General features: G+C 41.2%; 1 protein-coding gene across 1 annotated transcript in view; it reads right to left on the minus strand.

Annotated features, from left to right (window-relative positions):
* The window catches only part of SMIM14 (small integral membrane protein 14), a 37,827-nt gene that overhangs the window by 10,553 nt on the left and 5,542 nt on the right, over positions 1-21,732 (minus strand). Inside the window, exon 2 of the mRNA XM_068680139.1 lies at positions 13,632-13,742. Coding sequence (XP_068536240.1) covers positions 13,632-13,706 — 75 coding nt within the window. The 5' untranslated portion in view covers positions 13,707-13,742. The remainder of the gene's footprint in view (positions 1-13,631; positions 13,743-21,732) is intronic.

A 21,732-nucleotide genomic window follows, 5' to 3' on the forward strand; every position in this document is an offset into this window, starting at 1 on the left:
ACGTGGCTTACAGTGCATGAAGAATCCCAGGCACTGAGGTAGTTCCTGAACACTATTTACATAATAACTTAAAATCACCTGACTAAAGTGTTACTGCTTCCACATGAATTGCAGCCACTGAATGCCCTTTAAAATTCAAATTAAAAATCTATAGCAATACAGATTCTGATATGCTCTCCATCCACACACACATTTGGGATTTGAAATAGGTGGTACTACTATTATCTGAATCAAGTGCCATTGAAGTACTCTGTGATTACCTAACAATAAATGATCAGACTTACGCATAGAGATGCAAATTTAAAGTTTCACATTTAAACATATCAATTACTAATTTTTCTACCTAACATCTTTCTTGTATTTGACTGTCTGTTTCCTGCTTATTGATGGGTAAAAATTAAAATGCTTTTACCATGCACAGCTGTAACGATCATTTGCATTTACAGACTAGGTAAGCTTCGTAACTGCAAGAAAAGTCAGCACTGGCCAACCTGTCTATAACAATTTTACAGATGACAGAGTCAATACAGACAAATATCCCATTCTTCACCAGGAGAGGCTAGATGGATGGGATTTAATCTACTGTATTATGGAAATAGGTTCTATTCCCTCCTTAGGTAAACTAAACTGATGAATAATAAAAGTTGTAAAATTATAGAATTGCTGTGATGCGTTGGTTAGAACAGAGATTTGCTTTATGACAGGTTTTATGTCACAGCAATGCCACAAAATCCCAATACTCTTTGTCACAACAGGCTAATCTATTTATTATCAATGTAAATACACAAATGCAAAATAGAAAAGATGTTCTTTATGAAAGTAACATGAGAATAATTTCTACAAATGCAAATCTCCCTTTTATTGGCATGAATTGTATGCTTATTTGTTGTATGTAGTCATAATATTACACAAAGCACAGCAAGGAAACAGCTGGGCAACTGCGTGAGGAAGACACTTGGAAAACTTTAAGCTCCTTTGATCATAATGAACTTTAACGACAGGCATATTTGAGAAGGAAAAAAAATGTAATTAGAGATTAACCACATTCATTCTTTGATTAATATATTAAGATCTGCTAGTAAATTTATGGAGACTAGCAAGAAGTTCCTTAGGAAGTACTGGGAAGGCTGGGTTTCATCTTTTGGTTATTTCTATAGTTAAAAACAACAGGGAAAATTCAAGCAAAAGACTTCTACTTACCTTATAAAAAAATGTTATCGAAGTATGCATACTTAAAATTTCATTTATTTTCAACCTCTGGAAGTCCTTCTCAAAGGGGAGATTTTACATAGCAGACGTTACAAATTGGTAACATCTGACACTGAAGGATTCCTCAACTGAGAAGACTGGATGTAGCCATGCCCATGTTTTATGGAGATCAGCAACATAAATCTTCTTCTGCTCTTATATGGGTTTAATCTCGGAAGGGGCTTAATTTATAATCCCTAATCTGTAAAATGCAGTTTGCAGGTATTCTTCAGCACCGAATAATGCTCAGAATTAAAACAGGTAATAGCTATATGATCCGAAATACTATACAAATCAACAATTGTACAACATCCACCTGTCCCTCCCCAGTCCCCAGGGTGGCTAACACTCAGGTAGCCTTGTCTCACTTGCCCAGATAGGCAGCACTGCCCTGGGGCTCTCTAGCCATGATGTTATTTACTCCCTTTCTAAGCGTTACACCCTGTCCAAACACAACCTCTTGAAGCCCTGCCATTGTCCTTCGAGGGGCACTTGAAGCATGGTGTGGTCAAGGCCACATGGGCATCTTGGCCACTTCTGCCTGAAAAGGCATGCACTGCCTGGAAATGCCTGCTGAAGTAGGAGGCCACCTGATTAAGACACCAGAAGTACTAAAGCCCTGAGATTTTGTGTGCCCAGAGGGTGCTCATAGGCTCCTTGTCTGTAAGGCACAGAGTTTTACCCCATGGGCACTCTTGGTGACTTCTCAACAGATGGGACCCTAGGCTCCAAGACCCTAGAATGACGAGTGCTACTGGCAACACCAATGACATAAATATTTCAGTAACTGAACAGTATTAAGAGAAATACCATTAGGAATTGCTCTACAGATCTCTGCTGAAAAAAAGAAATGCTCTTATACTAGATAATATCCTGCCAATATGAAAAAAAAAGTCTGCTTATGTTTGGGGGAACAATGTACAGAGAAACCTTTACAAAGTAGTCATCTGCACTTTGCTAATGGGGCTGTGCTTTCCAAAGGACTGGGGCAACAAATATTCAATTTTTTCCATGGCAATTGAGAAACTAGCTCTACAAGGTAGGTTTAGAAACCACAATGTATTATGTGAAATAGTTACATGAGGAGATATGAAAAAATTCAGTTTTTATAATTCATATGAAATTCCTCTAAATTGAAAACAATACATGGTCATATAATCATGCAGATTTAAAGATCCCAGATAAAAAAATTACATTGCATAGCCTCTCCTACATTCATATCCAGCAGTAAAATATTTCTTAGGAAGCTAACTCTTCCAGTTAATCCCAAAATTTCTTACAAAAACCACTTGTGCTGGAGAAGATGTGCTAGCACAGGACCACTACCCATAGACTCTACAGTAGTCAGGCTTTCAGAAACCATAGGTGACGAAGCAAAAACACACTCAAGCATCTCCTCATGCTCTCTTCCCCCCCTGAGTACAGCACATGTAAAACCTCACTATCCTACTAGCACGAGCTGTAGGAGGGCTCCCTATACCAGCTAACAGATTTGTCTCTAACAACTCAATGACAGGCCGTGTGGTGCTCTCCTGGGATGAAACACGACAGATGACTGCAAAGGAGCAGCAGTAAAAACAGGCTTTTCTCAATTCACTCAGGTGAAGTAGGTTGTAACTCTGTAACCCAGTACAAATCTGATCCTTTACAGTCACTAAATTAGTCAAAGGATGAGCACAGATTCTGGCACGTGCATGAAAAGCTTACGTAAGGTGAATGGTTGGGAAAGGTAATACCTTCTGCTGAAACACGACTGCTCCTTTGCCTACCAATTAGCTCTCTTTCCTGTTAACTGCACCCTTCAGGGACATAGCAATTGCCAGAAAAAAACTCAAATGCAAGACATTTCAATTGTCAGATAACTGAAAAAAGAGCAATTATCAGGGACTAGAAATAAGCCGTCTTTTGTACTCAGATTTTATCTTCTGATGTGGAGTTTGGATGAAAGTTTGTGCAATAACAGTAAAAAAGCTGAAACAGACTTTCCTTCTTCTCAAGAAAACCCACAAAAAGACTTTTCAAATAACACCCCACTTTTACAGGTCAGCAGTTGCTCAGCCAATTTTAACGGTGATGACTTGAATGTATGATGCTCACAGGACTGCTAGAGCTGGGAGCGCTTCGGAGTCAATAAGAAAAATCTGAGTAGAGAAGCGGTTCTCAGGATATGTTAACTCTTATGTACTCAAAGGCATCAAACATTACTGATGATGGGTTTGGTCTTATTCATATTTCAGAGATGCTAATGCTTACAAAAATGCGAATTTAGTGAATGACAGATAGCTGATTGCCTGGCCTGATAGCTACTAAAGTCAGTAACAGCCTTTTCTTCATATTTTTCAGTATATTTTGGATCAGGCCCTTAAAAGGAATACAGAAATGAGGTGAGCAAAACATCAGGGTTTACTCAACAAAAGATGGAAGAGTGACAAATGTTATAAAACTAAATGTTTGCAGAAAATTATTTTCTTCTATTTAAATGAAGAGTTTTATATCTGAATTTTAAACATTCTTTGTGCAGTTTGTCATCCAAATACAGTAAATGTCTTGGTACATGTGAGCCAAAAATGAACTAATTTATTGCTTATTATCCAAAATGAAGTAAGAACAAAGTGTAAACAGAAGAAAAACTAAAAAGGCTCCAAATTTGTTAGTTTTAGCAGTGTAGGCTTGAAGGCAATATAAGTAAAAATACTAATTACAAATGTATGCACATTATCTAAAATACAACTGTGAACTTCAAATCCTTCAAAGTACATTTAAAGGGTTGAACAGTTTAAAACAATTAAAATTAATAATCCACACACCACAAGAACTCTTGGTCAATATGAATATCTGGTTTATACAATGCCCCTCATAACACAGTTCTTGGAACTAGGGGGCACCAGTGGCTGAATTACAGTAAATCAGTATCTACTTACTGATATATCTTGAATGTAAACCTGACAAAATGTCATGAAAAAAAAAAAGAAACTGAGATGCTTTCGTTGCTAAGAGAGAAAATGGCCTTTCCTCATTCTTTCCCCTTGACGCTCGTATTTTGCATTGCAAAAATAAAACCAACCAAAAGGGCACATTCAACATGGCTCTCCATTCAAATCTGAAATACCTTTTCCTTTTTTTTTCTCCCCAAAAGACAGCTCGTAGCCTCAGATTACACTAACGCAGCCGTATTTAGACACCAATTCTTTGACAACGTATGTAAAGTATGGCTTCAACCTATGGTCTTGTGGGTCAACAGCCCCTACCCAACAAGCACACCTGAAACCCAACTGGCTCTTGCTGCTCCCCCTGCCGTGCTCTGACAAGAGTCTACGCAGGTTTTTTTGATGAGAGTCACCTCTTTTTGCAGTCCCCAGCTGCGACCAGACCACGGACAGTCACAGAAAAGGAGGCTCGCTATCGGCCTCTGAAAACTTCTGCGAAGTCACTGTCTGAAGCAAAGTCTCTGTGTTTTCCCATGCAGACCCAATCCGTGAGCAGACAAACATGCCGCTGTGTGGTGCAATCAGGGCGTGAACTTCTACTGCACGCTAGCTGCTCCACAAAATCACTGAAGTCCACGTGAAATAGTGAGCCCAGTGAACCCGCTTTGTTGAGCCAAACAGAGAACTTGTTTTTCCGACACAGTGACCTCAGCCTCTGGGATCCTTTCAGTCTTCCCATGAAAGAAGTTGGGCTACTTTGCATTTCCCACTCACCACAGGCAGCTACTGTAGAGGACTCAAGGCATCTGCCTACCTTCACAGGAACTTCTTCTTGTGCCACACAACTCCCTTACTTCCTCTGCAGACGAGCTTTCAGAATTTGCTACCCCAGAGCCTCTGGGGACTGGTCTTGCAGTCTCTGCTCAGACAAACTGTTTTTCTTTAAGGTTGACAGCAAAAGATTATGAGTTCCTATCCAGCATGAATCGGAAGGGGAAACTTTTTAGGGTTAAGTATATAACTAGGGTTAAAAAAGGAGAATAAAAAAAGGAGAAAAAAAGAAAGCAAACAGTGCTTGCCTAATATCAGGAAGATACTGAGGATCACACAGCTCACAAATGTGTCATTTTCCAGAAGAAATAATGACATAATCCCTAACCAAAAGCACCTTCCAACTCTTGAAACAGTGTAATAAAGAGGAATGAGGCTGGTGGCAGGAACTCAAAGCTATAATCAGTGAAGTCCAGTCATCTGTCAGTGGCAGATGAGCTGTAAATAAATTGTTTATGTAGGGATCATTAAAATAATCACCTTTTAGAGTAACTTTTGAGACAGTTCAAATCAGAAAGAAGTCCTCAGAAAAGACGTGACTGAAAAATTAGCAAGTTCATGAGCCAGGTCAGGAAAAGATTCCCATACAAAAGATTGGGGTGGAATAAAGCTCAGAGAAATGTGTGAAAGAAACACACAAATTAGGTACCAAGATAAGAGAGCAGAGACAGATAAGGGTGGCAAGAAAAAGAAAAGGATAGATAAGTACGGAAGCAAGGACAAATAACTAACTTCATGCGGTCATTTATCCCCGAATAAAAGTATATTTAAAGTGGAACCATAAGGACTGTTGAGAGAAAGTTTTGTGTGATAACAAGGGCAAAATATCATCCCTTGTGACAATACTGCTTTGCAATTCAGACCAGTTGTATGCTCTGCCTTTCTCCCCAGCTATGGCAGAAGCTGACAGCCCCACGGCGTACTTCTGATTGCATTCTGATGCTTCTAGGTAATGAAATCACTGTTTAAACTTTGTTGGCAGCCACATCTGTTCTGTCCAAAGTATATAAATGATTTAGTAAACAACATGATAGATAAATTGCCATGGTACGATAGGACAGTCCTGAATACAAGGCAGGTTGCAAATTGACTTGTAGCATTATCCACAGAGTTCAGACTTAAAGATGCAAAAAAATGACACCTACACGCATTATTCTCCTACAAGCTGGCCAAGAGAAATAAGGGGGAAAAAAGGAGAAAAGAAGGGCATATTGATAGCATTAAATCGTCTTTTAAACCACATTAGCTTCTCTTAGAGGAACAAGCAAGGAAAAAGTGAACACTGCCCTCCGCGCTCCCTCTCCCCATTTTCTATGACCAAGTGCAGAATTAAGATAAAATAAATGCTTGCTCATACCAGGACAGAACATCAGTCTGCTACAAAAACATGGAGCTTGGTCCTGTGAGGTGACAAATAATTTTCCCTCCCACAGCAAAAGGGCGAGAAGGATGTCTGGTACCTTTCAGAGCAGTATTCCCAGGTTACAAACCAAGTCTCAAGACCCAGAATCACCAACTACTTATGAGAGAGGGAGAACATTACGCTAACTTTTATACTGAAAAAATGAAATTTTATGGAGGAAGATGGAGCAGGTAAGTATGAGTGACCGCTGTATGGCCAGGAGCACTGATTTGCCAAGAACTCATTCCTCTCTTCATTTTCTCTTTCACCTCGCTGTCACATAGATCTGCCTTTTCAATTCTTCCCTTATTTTCCCCCCAGTTGTGTAACTTTTATTGGTACTGGCCTTGAGGACCTGGGATACGTCTGACATCCTACTGTAGGTGAATGTGAAGCAGAATGAATTAGCAGAGAGTCAGGGAAAAGAAAATGAAGAATGTGAATGTCTGGATCAGCGTAAGGAGCTCACGGTGCCTCTGACTACATGAAACGCTAAACAACAAATGGATAAGGCAGAAAAAAATGAACAATATCACTACTGAAACCTTTGAAAATATTTGTGAACAACATAAACAAATCTCCCAAGAGGTTACTAACAAATTTGCATCTACAATACAAACACAGAATACATGTTTGTTTTTTGACCAGTTGAGTGTCTCCTGCAAAATGATGCACACTTGCAGATGAAAAACGTGCTCCCACGTAGACAGCCGTGAGGACAAAGGCTTAGAACTGGGAGTTCTACCCGTGTGCGGTGCTGATTACATCCACATGTGGCCTGAGGGACAAAGCACAATTTTCTCCTTGTTTCTCAAACAAGATGGCCCTGACACAGCTCTGATCATCACAGCCATCCATAACACAGGTTGTATCTATGAACTACTGCTGGATTATCTAGCAGCCAGAATTTTCAGTGCCTGTTCTTCCACACTGCTTGCAATTCTGTTAGACCACACAAGCATTATTTTGAGACAGTCAGGGGCGACTGAGACATTATATTTTTATAAATATATTTATAAGTGTAATATATGTATATAGAGATATATTTATATGTAAATGTAACACTTTAAATACAAGTTATATATATATTTACTACTATATTGCTTTTATTTATACCTTTTTTATATGTATGTATGTATTTGTGTGTATATATATATATACACACTAGTTAAAAAACAGCTGCTTCCATCATGCCACAAAACTCAGTAATGGGAAGCGCAAAGAATGCCAGGCACCTTCAACAGTTCTGCAACCTAACCCCTTATAGGCAAAAATGGTCTCCATGGGACTTGGACCTGAGTGGACAACATTTTTCATGGCTTTTTTTAACACTCACCTGTCTACAAAAATAGCCTTCATTAGTACTGCTTGATCTAGAATTAGTTTTTAGTTTACAGACCATTAGCAGTGCATGATTTTTGTGATACAGTTTTGGGACCTTAAGCTGTGCAGAGCCAGCATCTTCAGCACCCAGTGAAATCAGTGGAGCAAAGGGTGCTCAGGACCAGCTAGCATCCTGCTACTCTGCTCCTGTGTTTTATTCTTTTGGCACAGTGCCTTAGGAGGTACACATCAGGTTTTTCCTGCCTCTCAGAAGGATGACAGCTTCTTCTTTATCCTAATGAGCAACCAGCTCTTGGGAAGGGTCCTTTCTGAATCACCCTAGACTCCAAGCAACTGGGAACTGAAGGCACAGGTCTGGAAGAAAAGGGGATGGTGAGAGCAAAATGTGACTTCCTTATCCAAGCAGCCAGGGAGCAGAAGGACTACAGACTAGCAGCAGTAACAACTGCTATTAAAAAATAATTAAGAAGGCAAATGCCATGGAGCATGTGTAACGAGTCTCCAGGGCAACCTCCAAATTTAGAAGGTCACCTTAAATCACCATGAATTCATTCAGTGTAGTTCTGCTCTGCTTTCAATAGAAAGCCACATCAGTAGGGTAACTCATTTTTGCTGGATGCCTGAAGGACTATTTAAGTCAGGCTTAGCTGTGCTGACATCTTGAGAACTTTTCAACCATTTGCAGCAAACAACGCAGATCTATTTTAGTCATGTGTTTATTCTGTGCTGTTTGCACGGTCTCACTCAGCCAAGACTCATGGCTGGATACTATTTCAGACTATGCCCGTTTTTAACAAGGCTCTACAGTGACCTGGCCAAGAGAATTAGGTGGAAATTTGGTTCACAGAGGAGTGTTTGAACCATTTTTTTCTTTGGAAATAGCTTGAAAATTTGCATCTTTTTGCTATAAAAATTGAATGGCACCTCAAAATACAAGACAAATTAAAAAATGATTTGCTTTCTATTCCCTAGAGTTTTTGAGATATTCAAGCCTTCTGGTGTAGCAACATAACTAGACATGGGCCATTACTTTGCAATTAGCTACAGAAGAGCATAGCACAAGGTTGTAATTCCCACAGAGGTCTGCAAGGCCATCAAATCTCAGCAGCAGAACTGTTGGCTGTTCACCAAAACGGGTCCTTTTGTATTACAGAATTAGAAATGCTTTGGGGAAAGAACATATTGCTCATTTTTGTAGAACCCAGTATGAGGGAAATCTAAAGTCACAGTTTCTGTAAAGCAAATAATGCTGTATCAGAGAAAAAATAAAGGACCTTTACACCATACAGAATTAGGTGCCGCTGGCTCACTTCAGCATTTCTGGCCACTTTAAGTAGTCATATACAGGTGTCAGGCTTCATGAAAGATGTTCTCTGCATGATTATTCCTGCCACCTTGGGCTTTCACAGTCTAGTGTTCACACTTGGATCATGGATCACACGTTTACTCAAATAGCATGGAAGTCTACAGGAACTATATAGTGTGATCAGATTTTTATTTTGCAAGAGAAATGAAGAAAAGGGAAATACAAAGATTTAAATATAACATCGTTCTCATCCAGAGATTTGCTGTTCTCTGCCACAACTAAGACAGGAATCATTTTCTCTGGATACCACAGAACATCTTTCACTGAAAATCTTTTAAACAACTGGCCCATTGTCTGTCAAGAGTCCTCCCTATTAAAGTCCTTGATTTTGTTTGTTGTTCTTCATTCTTGAACTTTGGCTCTTCTTGTCAAAATAAGTTGTGTAGATGGAAGAGACTGAGCAGGAGATAAAGTCATACGAACTAACAGGTCTGTCATTGTCTCTTAACAACGCTTATGTATCTGCAGAGGATGGAAAATCTGATGATATTTTTCTTCTGTGCTTACTTCCTTTTATGGCAGTTCCCAATTATCTGCTATATCCATAGTGTAAATAATGAGCCCAATATACAATAGTCAAATTGTTATACAACAACTCCAAATCATAACAGATGGTGCCATGGGCATTACATACTGGAAGTAATATTGACGAAGTCACAGCCAGACATTAGATTTCTGCTGTTTGCTAGGAATACTTGGAAATCATAATATTTGCTTATTATTTATGGTGGTGGCCACGCTACAGAAGTTTACTATGTGCAAAACACCGATGAGAAACCTGAAAAATCCACCTCAGGAAAAATGATAGAACATCTAACAAAAGGTAAATCAATGCCACTCACACACGTGTCCATAAGTTATAAGAACTGTTGGTATGAACAACATCTTCCAGGCAGCCTAATAAGCAGCAAACAAATCTTTTAAAATGTCTCTTGCATTAGAGATATAAAATCTATTGTCTATAAAACCATCACGGTATTATGAATTATGAAGGAAAGGAAACAGAACAAAACCTGGCTTAGTCAAGTAAAATGAGGGACAGAAAAATTATCAAGTCACATGGCTTAGTAAAAGTTAGTCTTCTTAAAAAAAAGACAGCTTACTTGCTCATAATTTTCTGTGGCATTGCTAATAGCAGAGAAGAAGAGCTTAAATCACAACAACAAAACCTTTTCACTTTATAAGCATTAATTGTACTGACAAGATGAACTGAACATTTAAAGTAGAGATTTAAACTATGTGCTATCTATAAAAAAAATAAAATCCCCAAGTTATTGTACCTGGAATACCAAATGCATTGTAAAAGAATTTCAAGGTAAATACACCAATTAACTTAGAAATTTAAAGTCTCACTTTGGGAATTAAAATGAGAACTTCAGGTTGTAAACAGACCTTTTTGACCTCCTGCTGTCCTTGGCATAAAATCATCACTGAAATTTTCCATACAGTTAACTCTAATGGAAATCCTGGGCATTTGAAGATGTAGCTCTTAACTCTACATGTAACAGCCATGCTTAATGCATCATGACTTCTTCGTCAGCAGAAACCTTAATTCTTATCGGTATCGTTCTATACGGGTATAAACAGATCAGTATGTAAGAATTACTTTAACCTAAATGTAAGCTATTAAAGTCTTTACATCAATCATGTTAATTTCTGCACAATGTCATTACTGAAGAATTCTAAAACTGTATTTCCACACTTGAGCATCTCTCATAACTACACTGTTATCCTGATAAATTTGATCTTAACTTTGAACTTCTGGGTTTACAGGGCATGGTCTAGAGGAAATTACAACCCACTCATTGAGTCCTGACAACTACTCCCAACTACAATACCATTCCAATGTGCTCTTGTTTGTTTAATACCTATCAACAAGAATCAACAATTCAGTATGTAGTAGTAGGGAACCACTCTGGATATACAGCATGTCTGGATTTCCTCTCCTCCATGCTGAAAAACTGCAGATTGCCTTCCTTTCTTGTATCCCAGTGGTTTTGGAATAAAGGTTTTGAGGAACCAACTTTCAGAGGTAATAGACACTCAGTCTCCAATGAGACCTGTGGAGTTCAGCAACCTTGGAAAATATCCAAGGGTTTATTTTAAAACAAATTCCTGTTTGCTCACACTGTGTACAACTGAGTGACAAAACAGAAGCTTAGAAAGCAAACTCTTACCGAAGAATACAAGCTACCTATATAATAATGGAGATTTAGGAAGTCTGCTAAATCATGCAACAGGTCACTTGAGGATGATTCTCTGGCCACTGACAGCATTTTGAGAATTTGCCTTTCTAGATTCTGCTGAACTATCCCAGCTAGTGATTTGTTCTTATAAATATTTAGCAACAGCTGGTTTTCCTTTTACAACAGATGAAATCTGGCATTTCCCATTACTCCTCACAGTTTCAAATGTTGAATCATATCATCTTTTTGGAAGCTGAACATTGAGCAATAAACTTTACTCCTGCAGCTACACAGAACACTGTAAGATTGGCCTTGGTGACCACCCCACTGAGGATGACAGCTGTGATTTGCTCCATTTACGTTCACAACACAGGAACCAGTGTGCCTCCACATCATCCGTTTGCACCCACCTACTGCATGGTGCTGCCTAGGAACACAATCTCATACACCTTTGTGGCACGTGTAACTCTGGACACAACACACCTCTACTTTGAACCCTCCAGCCACAGCAAAAGAGCTCTAGCAGACTTATGCCATTGTTTATCAGTATCTTCCAGCAAAAAAAATGAAAAAGTAAGAAATGTAGAACTGGCATCAAAAGCCTGGACCATACTGCTTCAGGTTTGCATCTGACAAACCTCAGAAGAAAAAGCAGCAAACACCCATTCTCCTTCTTCCCTCACAGCTTCACGAAGCTTGGTCCTGTGGCTTCCTCTGCCACCTTAGCATGTATCATGGCACATATCTTATCATGAGAAAAAGACAAAAATACTTTCTTGGGACAAACGGTTGCCTTTCAGTAATGAGATATGAAAGCAAGCCAGCCTCTAACGACTTGTGAGACCCGGGCAAGAACTGGCTGCACCATACTTGAGAGCTACCAAAGGGAAATGATATCAGGCCCACACAGAACAGGGAATTGGCTACACAGACATGCTCTATTTGTCTGGTGCCATTTTGGGCTTTAGTGCAGCTGGCCACTAGATTTGGACCGTTTGGCAACCCCAGCTTTGATGCATAGCACAAGGGTTGCCACGGTCTGTGAGCCAAATGCTTACCGTTTCCTCTTGTCCTTGCGGGGGATCATTTTGCCTTCTGCTGCAGCCAGTGACAGAGCCTGCTTTATTTATTTATTTTTGGTTGGTTTTGTTGTTTGTGTGTTTTCAGCACTGCTTTGGCTCCCTGTGTGGCATATATATATTTTTTTTTAAGTCATTCTTGGTGTGTGGGCCAAGAGGCACAAGGTGAGAAGATGATGGCATGGGTTCCACAGTGCTACGTTATGGACATCTATGGTGAACACTGCTTACTCTGAGCACAGTAATTCTGAAAAATGGGGTCACCTGTGTTCCCGAGAGCACAGGTACAGCTTCTGCCTGGCTTTAGGTTCTTCCCCTGTAGTCCAAAGGAGACAGTATAGTGATGAACTCCAAGGTCAAGAGGACATGGACATGCAGGACTTGGTCTTCAGGGTAAAGCAGAGCCATATCAATGAAACCCACACATTTGCAAGAACAAGCTACAAATATGTCTTGCAAAATACTGTTTAAAGCAAGTTTGTCCTTCCTTGGATGTATGCAAGTGGAATTGGTTTTATTATAAGGTTAAGCACAGGAATTGATTCCCAGACATACATGGTTTGGGATTTGCACATTACCCTTACTCTTATCCTAGGCTAGTTGGAGACCATGTTTTTCTGAGAACCTTCCTAAGACACTGATAAGAAACCCTTTGAAGAAGGGTCTGATCCTAGAGAGGCTGTTCTTCACACATACTGCCTTAAGCAGTTGGTGTACTCAGTAACTTAAAAGGAAATTATTTTAAACCCTAAGAAAGAAAAATGGGATAAAAACAAATATATGAAAATCAACAAGGGGAAGCACATCAAACAGAACTCAGAAGTCAATATCACTAGATTCTCAAATCCAGTATTTTTTTAAAGCTTAGTTTAAAAAATATAAAATCTGTTAAAAACATTAAAAAAAAAACCAGCTCGCCACATGGGTAGGTGGAATTTCATGTGTGTGTTATCAGACTGAACTCAAAGAATGTACAAGGTAGTTTCTTTGGTTTTACGCAGATTAAAAAGGGTGTTATAGAGGAACATTTCAATAGAAACAATGCCAATGCTGTAAAAATGCAGCCCTAGAAAATAAGTTACCATCTTTATTAAGTACTTAGATACTCATCAGAAAGTCAGATACAGAGATTCTAGCTGTACATGCAACTGAATAAGCAAAATCAATAGCATCAGTAACTGCAAGTGTGCAAATGCTGAAGTAATGTCTGAATAACCACCCTTCCCAATACTCTCATATCATCCTTACCAGATTAATGAGTCTTCTCATTGCATGTTCATGTGAGCAAATGCATTCACAAGGATCAAATCCACCTTCTGCCATGGTTCTCTGGATAAACCTGAACTCGTCTGTGAACACCTAGGAAGAATAAGAATAAATGTACAATGAACTCTTTTTTCAACTGACCTTATTTTACAGACTCCCACATCAAATTTCAGCTCATTTAATGCCAGAGTGAAAAGGCAAAACAAAGCAGAGTAATCCTATTATTCCTTTGGCAGCATGAATGAAGAAGTCTGGTGTGTGCAGTTACCTTTTGATGTTGCTGAAAGCAGTGTCTCACACAGGCTTCCTTAGAGAGCCAAATAATTTTTTGCAAGTATCTGTGAATCCCCCCTGAGTTTTCCTACATACCACTATGAAATGTAGCCTGACAAACAAGAACTACACAAATTAAATTCTGGTTTCTCATCTGCATAGTGGGACTTTTAAGTGTATGAATACAATTTGAAAAGTCAGGGGAACTTGTGTTCTTAAACCCCTTACAAACTGTTGGCATTCTCCCCCTGGATCAACGTACAGGAAAATAATTTAAAATTCTGTAACTTCTTTGCTAGAGGGGGAAACAATCATCCCCATTGTATAATGAAAGCAAGCAGCAGGGGTGCAAAAGTGGAAGTACTTGGAAACGCTTTAAAAATGGAGCTACTCATACTAATTTTAGATCAAAGAAGTAGGTCATCCAGCTAGCTACACAGAAAACAAAAGTTCAAAGATGCTGTAATGGACACAGAAGGGAAGCCATTCTAGGTCATTCACCTGCTAAAACCACTTCCACACCAGACACTCAGCAATAGCACGAGCCCACCTTTACTGTTCAGCAACAGTTTTCCCGGTGACTTAATTGATGGTCAAAAGGGGCAGCAAATTGTAGGAAACTTCCACCCCTGTGGTCAAGTCAGGGATTGTCTTCTCTCTAACGAGGACTGTTAGGATGCACGAGATCAGTTCTCCAGAATGATACTTCCAAAGAATGACTGTTTAACTTGGTATTAATAAGGAGAGATTCAGATTGTGTCTGTGCTGCACTCACCGGGGTCCTAATGTGAGGTAACTGGCAGGCTTCATAAAGGCAGGAGCATGGAGCAGATACAACCTGTCTGTTTCCTAAAGTAGCTTGTGGAAGTGCCAGCCTTTTGTTGAGGATGTGCTCAATGAGCAGATGTCGTGCTCTGCAACCTTCACCTTTAAAAACTCAAGGCCTTGATTACACACAAACATCCTGATATTCTAATCTCATTAGGAGAAAGAGTAACAACCCATACGGCTGTAAGAGATCTTCATACACCAGAACGTATCCCCACAGTAGCTCTTCCTTCCTGGAGTAAGAAGTGGAAAAAAGAAAACGCACTTCCAAAGTTCTTCCTCCATTCACTCTGAATGCTTGCCACTTTTCCGTGTTACCCTCTGCCATGGAGCAGAAGGCCAGATCATGAAAGAAGGTAAGAGAGATCTGTATCTGCGTTACAGAACATCAACTCCAGTGCAGTTTTCTGCTTGGGTCTTCACTTTTTAAAAAGAATACTAAATACTGAAAAAGAGCACAAAAAATATTGAAGAGATGGAGGAAAGGTGGTTTAGATAATAAGAAAGATTAATCTGACAGTTTATTGAGAAGACTGAGAGATGACATAATGTACAGATTTGCATAGAAAAATAAACCTAAGTATTGAAAGAAGTTCTCAAATTTGAACATGAGTTCTTCTATTTTAGGATGAGGCTAAAAGCTCTGATAAAAACCCTGGTAAAAGCCCTGGTAGCGCCAAAATAGTGCAAAACGGTTTCTCTGGACATAAACTGACACCCAGAGCAAGGCACTTGAACCAGTGAAGGCGTAAAACAGTATCTAATTCTAACTTGAGGGATTTAGGAATCAGTATCACACAGTAATGGCACAACAATTAAGAGAGTGGGGTTGTTAATCCGTATAAGACTAGGAGAAATCGGATCATCAAATAATCATCACCAATGAAACCATTCTTTGTTGAGCATGCAACTGAAAAAGGTTAGACAATAATGAGGAAAAGAAATCTGTCATACAACGTCATAAATATAAGGAGAGGTGTGCTAGAAGGGGTTTACCCCGAGGCATCTGCATTGTACATGACAAATTACCCGAACAAGCTAAAATAAAGCAGAACGCATGTCACCAGGTAAAATGCCTTCCGAGCTTTTCAGCACAATCTTCCTTACAAGCTTTCTCACCTTCAAATGACACTTAAAGGAATCATCCCTCATCTGTCCCTCCTTCCAGCCTATAGCAAACTCTTACTGGCAAAGGAATGAAGATGGACCATTTATAGTGAGAAGAACACTATTTTTTCTCCTGACAAAGAAGTGGATGAAATAGATTTTACATGCATCTGTCCAGTGACAAGGCATAACGAACCACTCGGTACTGTATGATGATTTTCACTTGTAAAATGACTCTCACAGACTCTCGTGTCTGTGCTCCTCATTATTGGCTTAATCACTGGATTATTTGTAACACACTGTGAATGTAGAAAGTGCTCGATATCAGCTAAGCTCAGTAACTAGATCCCGAAGTTTATTAATGTCTCACTCCCGTGTGAGATTTGGAAATAAGAGGCCAGTATTTGTATCTATCTCGGAGCAGGATTCCTTGGCTCTGCCACGTGCTCTTAGGCAGCCCGTTCACAAAGTCCTGTGCCAGCCCTGCAGCGTGCTTCCTGCCTGCCTCCCGGTACTCGCAATCGTCCGACCGCACGTCAGCTGCTCGTTTGTTCTGCCCAGCTCTGACCTCCTCGCTGAGCCACGCCGACTCTCCACCTTCTGCAAATACAGCTCTTCCACTTACAAGAAAGAAAAAAAGAAGAAAAAAAAAAAGGATATGCAGGATATGCTCCCTTCTTTTCTTCATGACCTGGAGAAAGAAGAAATGAGCTTGTGGCTTTGTTTTACTGTGTTTTCTGTACGTTCTCCTGTTTGTCGTAACCCTGGTTTTCTTGGAATTTAGAGAGTAACTGGTGAGAACACAGCAATTGGTGAGGCCGTGGCACCAAATCAACGCAAGCACTCAGAGAGAGCTACTTTCAACCTCGTTAAAATGACTGCATTTTGCTTCGGCTACGCTATCGATAAGGCAGTATTTAACGCCAGGTTTACAAACAGCTGGAAGATGTGTTTGGCAAACAGCTCTCTGCTAACAGCTGCAAGGTACGTGTTACAGCCCCCAGGTAAGCAAACTGATACAGAAACCTTAATGAAGGAGAGAACCAGGAGGCGTGGGTGAATACGACATACCATCAGCGAGTCAACAGGACTTCTTCGGTGTACAGAGGCCCGCGGAGGCAATCACAAACAGCACTTCTGAAATTAAAGTGCTGCAGCCAGAGCCAGGACTGCTATAATTCAGGAGAAAAACCATAGACGGTCTCTGATGAGTTAAGGCAGAAATAAAAGCCCACCATTACCTTCTGACTGGAGCAGCTATTTGCAATTGTAGGCAATGAAGCCATATTGAAAAACATTTCCATGCAATTTTTAAAATCATGAGTCTTCTCAGCTATGGTAATTATTGTAAATTGTTTTTTCTTGTATTGTCTTTCCCAACCTGAGCCCTACAGCTGCGTGGTGTATTTTATACACCCTACTATCAAAAAAACAATCTCAATGTTGTCTCTTTTTTTTGGACCTGGAGACTCTCCTATACTTTAAAATTCTTGTAATGACTATACATTATTTCCCAATTCGGCAGCATCTCTCCTGAGTGAATAGCATGCAGCCGGTGAGCTCTGGGAGACAGAAATTATGCTCTGCTTTTCTCCACCCTCATCATTACAAAACTGAATTCCTTTCTAGCATGAAGGCAAACGAGAAGTTTTGTCCACTTTCCATGGGCTGGATGCTCTCCAGCGTGACTCCAATACTATGCTGCTTAACAAGATTGTCCAGGTGAAATCTACTCTTTAGTAAGAAGAAGTGTACAAAATGATCATCCAAGTTTTTGAAGAAACTCACTACACAAAGCACATCGCCAGCGTGGCTACAGATTTATCACAGCTCAAACACGGCATCTTCAGCACTACAACTTTACACCCATCAAGTCTCATCTTTCCTGGGTCCAAGCACTCTTGAAAAATCACACACGGGATACACACAATAACTGATTTTTTTTTCTGCCAAGAACTATTTTTGCTGTGTTGCTATTTCCTTGAAGACTGAAGGTTGGAAGTCCTTGGGAACAAAATACCTCACAACACAGCAAACGAGTCGCAGAAACTTCCCACCTTACTTTAAAGAGAAACAAAATCTCCCCTATTTAGCTCCCTATTACTATTTTACAGACAACTGCGACATCTCAAAGCATAATTCTCAAATATCTCTAACATGCCATAGAGTTAATTTTGCTTCTGAGTTCAGCTTTAGAGAAGTATGGCAGAACAAGTGAAAATATGTACAAAAAATTGAAATTACAATGTAGAAAGAAAGCACACGACTTGTTAAGGCTCCACAGGCATTCCGAAAAATGCTGAAGGGCTGAAACACCAAAAGCCACACACAAAGCATGCCTCAAAGATAAAATGCCCATTTGCATCTTCCTGCCACAGGCAGAACCCCTCCCTCCCATAAGGGTAACCCTGCCCGGTTACTCAAAGTCCAGTTCAACATCACGCAGGTACATGTATAAAGTGAAATCAGATGTAAAGGTATCTTCAGTGGGGCAATGCTGAAATCTTGCTAATTAAAAACCAATCAATAAGGAGTCTAAACATTCAAATCCAGCGAATCCAAGCTAAATTTGTTACCTTTGAAAGGCCAGGGAATTTTACCCACTGACTCCTGCATCGAGCTGCTCTTCAGACTGGGTTAGAGCACAGAGTGGAAAAACAATAGGCACGGATTTGGGGTTTCTCTCTTAAATAAACAAGCCGGAGACGTGTGCAGCTGGGACTGGCTGATTTCACCTGCAAAGAACTTGGCGAAATTTCTCATTTCTCAATTACTGTCACCAGAAATGCAGCACGTTGCCTACCACCAGAGCAATATAAAGGAGGAACGAGGCAGAAATGATAACCGGGCCATTAAAAAAGCAAAGGAAGCAAATAACTAAACACAGGATAAAGCTACAGGACAGCGTAGGAAAACAAAAGCGTTCGTAGTTGAATAGGGAAGAAACATCACAAAAGGAGCTACAGAAATAGGCAGAAAATAAGGAGAAAATAGGCAGTGCTTTAAAATAAATGTGGGCTATTCTGCCTGAAGTTAGCCGATGCATATTCCTCACAGGGATGAATCAAAATGAATCCAGAAGCCAAGGACCTGGCACAGGCATCCCATGGAGGTGGCCACGTAGCCAAGAGCACTGGGGTTATGGGACCGGCAGTAAGGAGCTTGGAGATTCCTACAGGGACTTCCTTCACAAAGCGACTTCCTCGGTTCAAACAAGGCTAAAAATAGGTTCTGTAAAAAAGAATTTGTATACAAATTGATGCTTATGAAAACATCCCAGCGACCTGCTCTCCTCTGCTACTGTAATTTAAATAGCTCAAGTAAATGTTCCCTCTCAGAACTTGGGTCTGAAACACTGCAACAATACGTTTGGCTGTTTTTACAGTGGTAATTTTTTAATCCCTTTCATTAGTGATTCAAGGGAAGCTCTGTCCCATCACTTCTTCCACGCTTACAGCTCCATCCGACTGGCACTGAAGGAAATGCTCCCACTGCTGTCGGCAGACCAGGATCCAGTGGTCCTGGAAGGTCGCAGATCCTCAGAGGGCTACTCATGATCCTTCTCCACCAGGCCAACTCCTGGGCATTAAAAGGAGTTTTCAGTACAAAAGAAAACCAACTGGCTGGCCGGGCACGAAAGCAGAACAGCAGGACGTAAATGTGGGCCCTGTCATAGCGAAGTGTGGCTCCAATTACAGCCTCCTCCTGCTAATTGGCCCCGCTCAGCCCATCCGTGTGGCTTTCCTCGTGGAAAGGGCTGCAGTGATTTTGCTGGCTGATACAATACCCAAGGAGAGCTCCTAGGCACAGCAACACTTTCAAAGCATAAACCGATTCCCCTCGGTCTCTGCCCTTAAAACTCCGGGGGTGGAGGAGGAAAGCAGCTGATTTTGTCCTCGAAAGCATCAGCGGGTCTCCCCAGACTTCCAGCCGCAGCCTAATGAGTTGGCAAGTGTATTTTTGCACCGCGACTTTCCTCAGGATAATTAACAAGATCCGAGATGAACTTTTCAGTGCAGATTAAGCTCAGCCGGTTCCTTTCTTTCCCCACGGAAGCAGCACTGAGCCGCGCACACAGACGTGGTTTCAAGAGGCACCGCGAGCAGTTGGAGCTCCAACCAGAACTGTTCACCCGGCACATCCTGCTGCCTCACAAATCATTTGGTGTGTAAGTAAATTAGGAATTAATTTTCCAGTGTCATCCATCTGGTGCTTATTACAAATGCTGATTTGCTATCAAACAGCTCCTTAAAAGTAGGAGCAGAACCAAAGAAGCGCTGATCCAGGCACAAAAGGATGGATGCTTCAGTGACATGCCCAAACCAGGGAGGGAGCTTCTGAGCAGGGCCTGGCTCAGAACCGAGGAGAAAGTGCCAAGGATCTTCCTCACCTTCTTCCCAGCGGTCTCCCAGGACCACAGCAGCATCGGTGCACTCCTTGTCCTCGTCAACGTGTGACTGTCTCAACACCAGCAGCACTGTTCAGCCACCGGTGTTTTCACCCCAACATGGTCACCTGGATGTGTCACGAGGAGGTCAGGAGAAGACTTCTTCCTGGCAGCAACGAAGCAGGAGCCACACACGAGGACTTGGGAGGGTTATGGGATGGACAAAGCCCTCTGACAGCCAAGCATCACAATTCTTCTCTCGCCGAGGTCCATGCAAAGCTTGTGCTGCTTCTAAGGGTGGCAGGAGCTGGTACAAAGCTGCCAGCAAATGCTCTGCTCGTGGACACCACACAAGACAAACGAGGGTAAGAGCAGGCCGAGGTAAATCAGCTCAGGGCCAAATGGTTCATCTGGGAGCCCCAGATGGCACAGATGCTTCTTTGAGTTTAATTAAAGCCAGGCAACGTCAAGCACGAGCCTTAGAGGACAAGAACCCACGCATCCAAACCCCGCTGTTCTGGTACTGCTCCCCGCTTTCCTCTTCATGGCCAGTCCCCAGTAGCTGAGGGGGGAGAGACTTCAGAGGTGAAGGCTACCAACCTGCTGCCAGTGGTTTGGCTTCTGGGGGAATTCAGCATTAACAGGACCCACCAAGATTTAAAAAAAGCTATTGGCTTGTTCCCGTGCAGGTGGCCGAGCATTTCTTCTGGGCGAAACACTTGAAAAGGAGCTAATTATGCACAGCCAGCCAGGGACCAAAAAAGCAGTCCAGCTATTTTGGAATTCATTTACTAATATTTGATGCAGAACGCTAGTGCCAAACTCCAGCTGTCAGCGTTTGGTCATCCTTTTGTTAAAATGATGACATTTCCCTGAAAGAAATCTCATCCCCTGCAACATGGAAGCTAATTAAGAGAAGATGTCAGTGGCACAGGACATTGTCCAAGAATAATACTCTCTTTTTCTGCTAAGTAAATGCTTCAGCTGCACTTCAACATTTACATCTAAAGTAGGAACTGCGACAACAGTCTAGGACAATGAAATTATTTTATTACACTGGAGGACTAATGGAAATTTAATCATTTTGCTTGACATATGTTAACGCAAAAGGCTGGACTACTCTCTGTAAAATTACTGAGCTGCTGCATCTAACCAGCTTACAGAGCAAACCGGGAGCCCTCTCCTGTGGTAAGGCAAGAACCCCATTGATTTTAATGGGATTTTACCCTTGAGCCGGAACTAGAAGAGCCAGCTCCAAGGCAAATTTGCTTACTTTTCTGCTTTTGGATAGCACCAGGGACTACCCGTGGCTTCTGCTGACATTCTTCTTCCCACTCCCCAGTAACAACTCCCAGTCCCCTCAACTCGGCGTCCCTGGAGCTGCACCAGCGCTGTGCTGCTGCTGGAAGCTGCACACGCTGAGCCCCAAAGCCCAGCACTGGGAGGACACCCGTGCTGTGCCACGGCCTCCAGGGCTAAAGGTTTGAA

This window comes from Anas acuta, chromosome 4 (assembly GCF_963932015.1).
Source record: "Anas acuta chromosome 4, bAnaAcu1.1, whole genome shotgun sequence".
In the NCBI taxonomy this organism is placed as follows: Eukaryota; Metazoa; Chordata; class Aves; order Anseriformes; family Anatidae; genus Anas; species Anas acuta.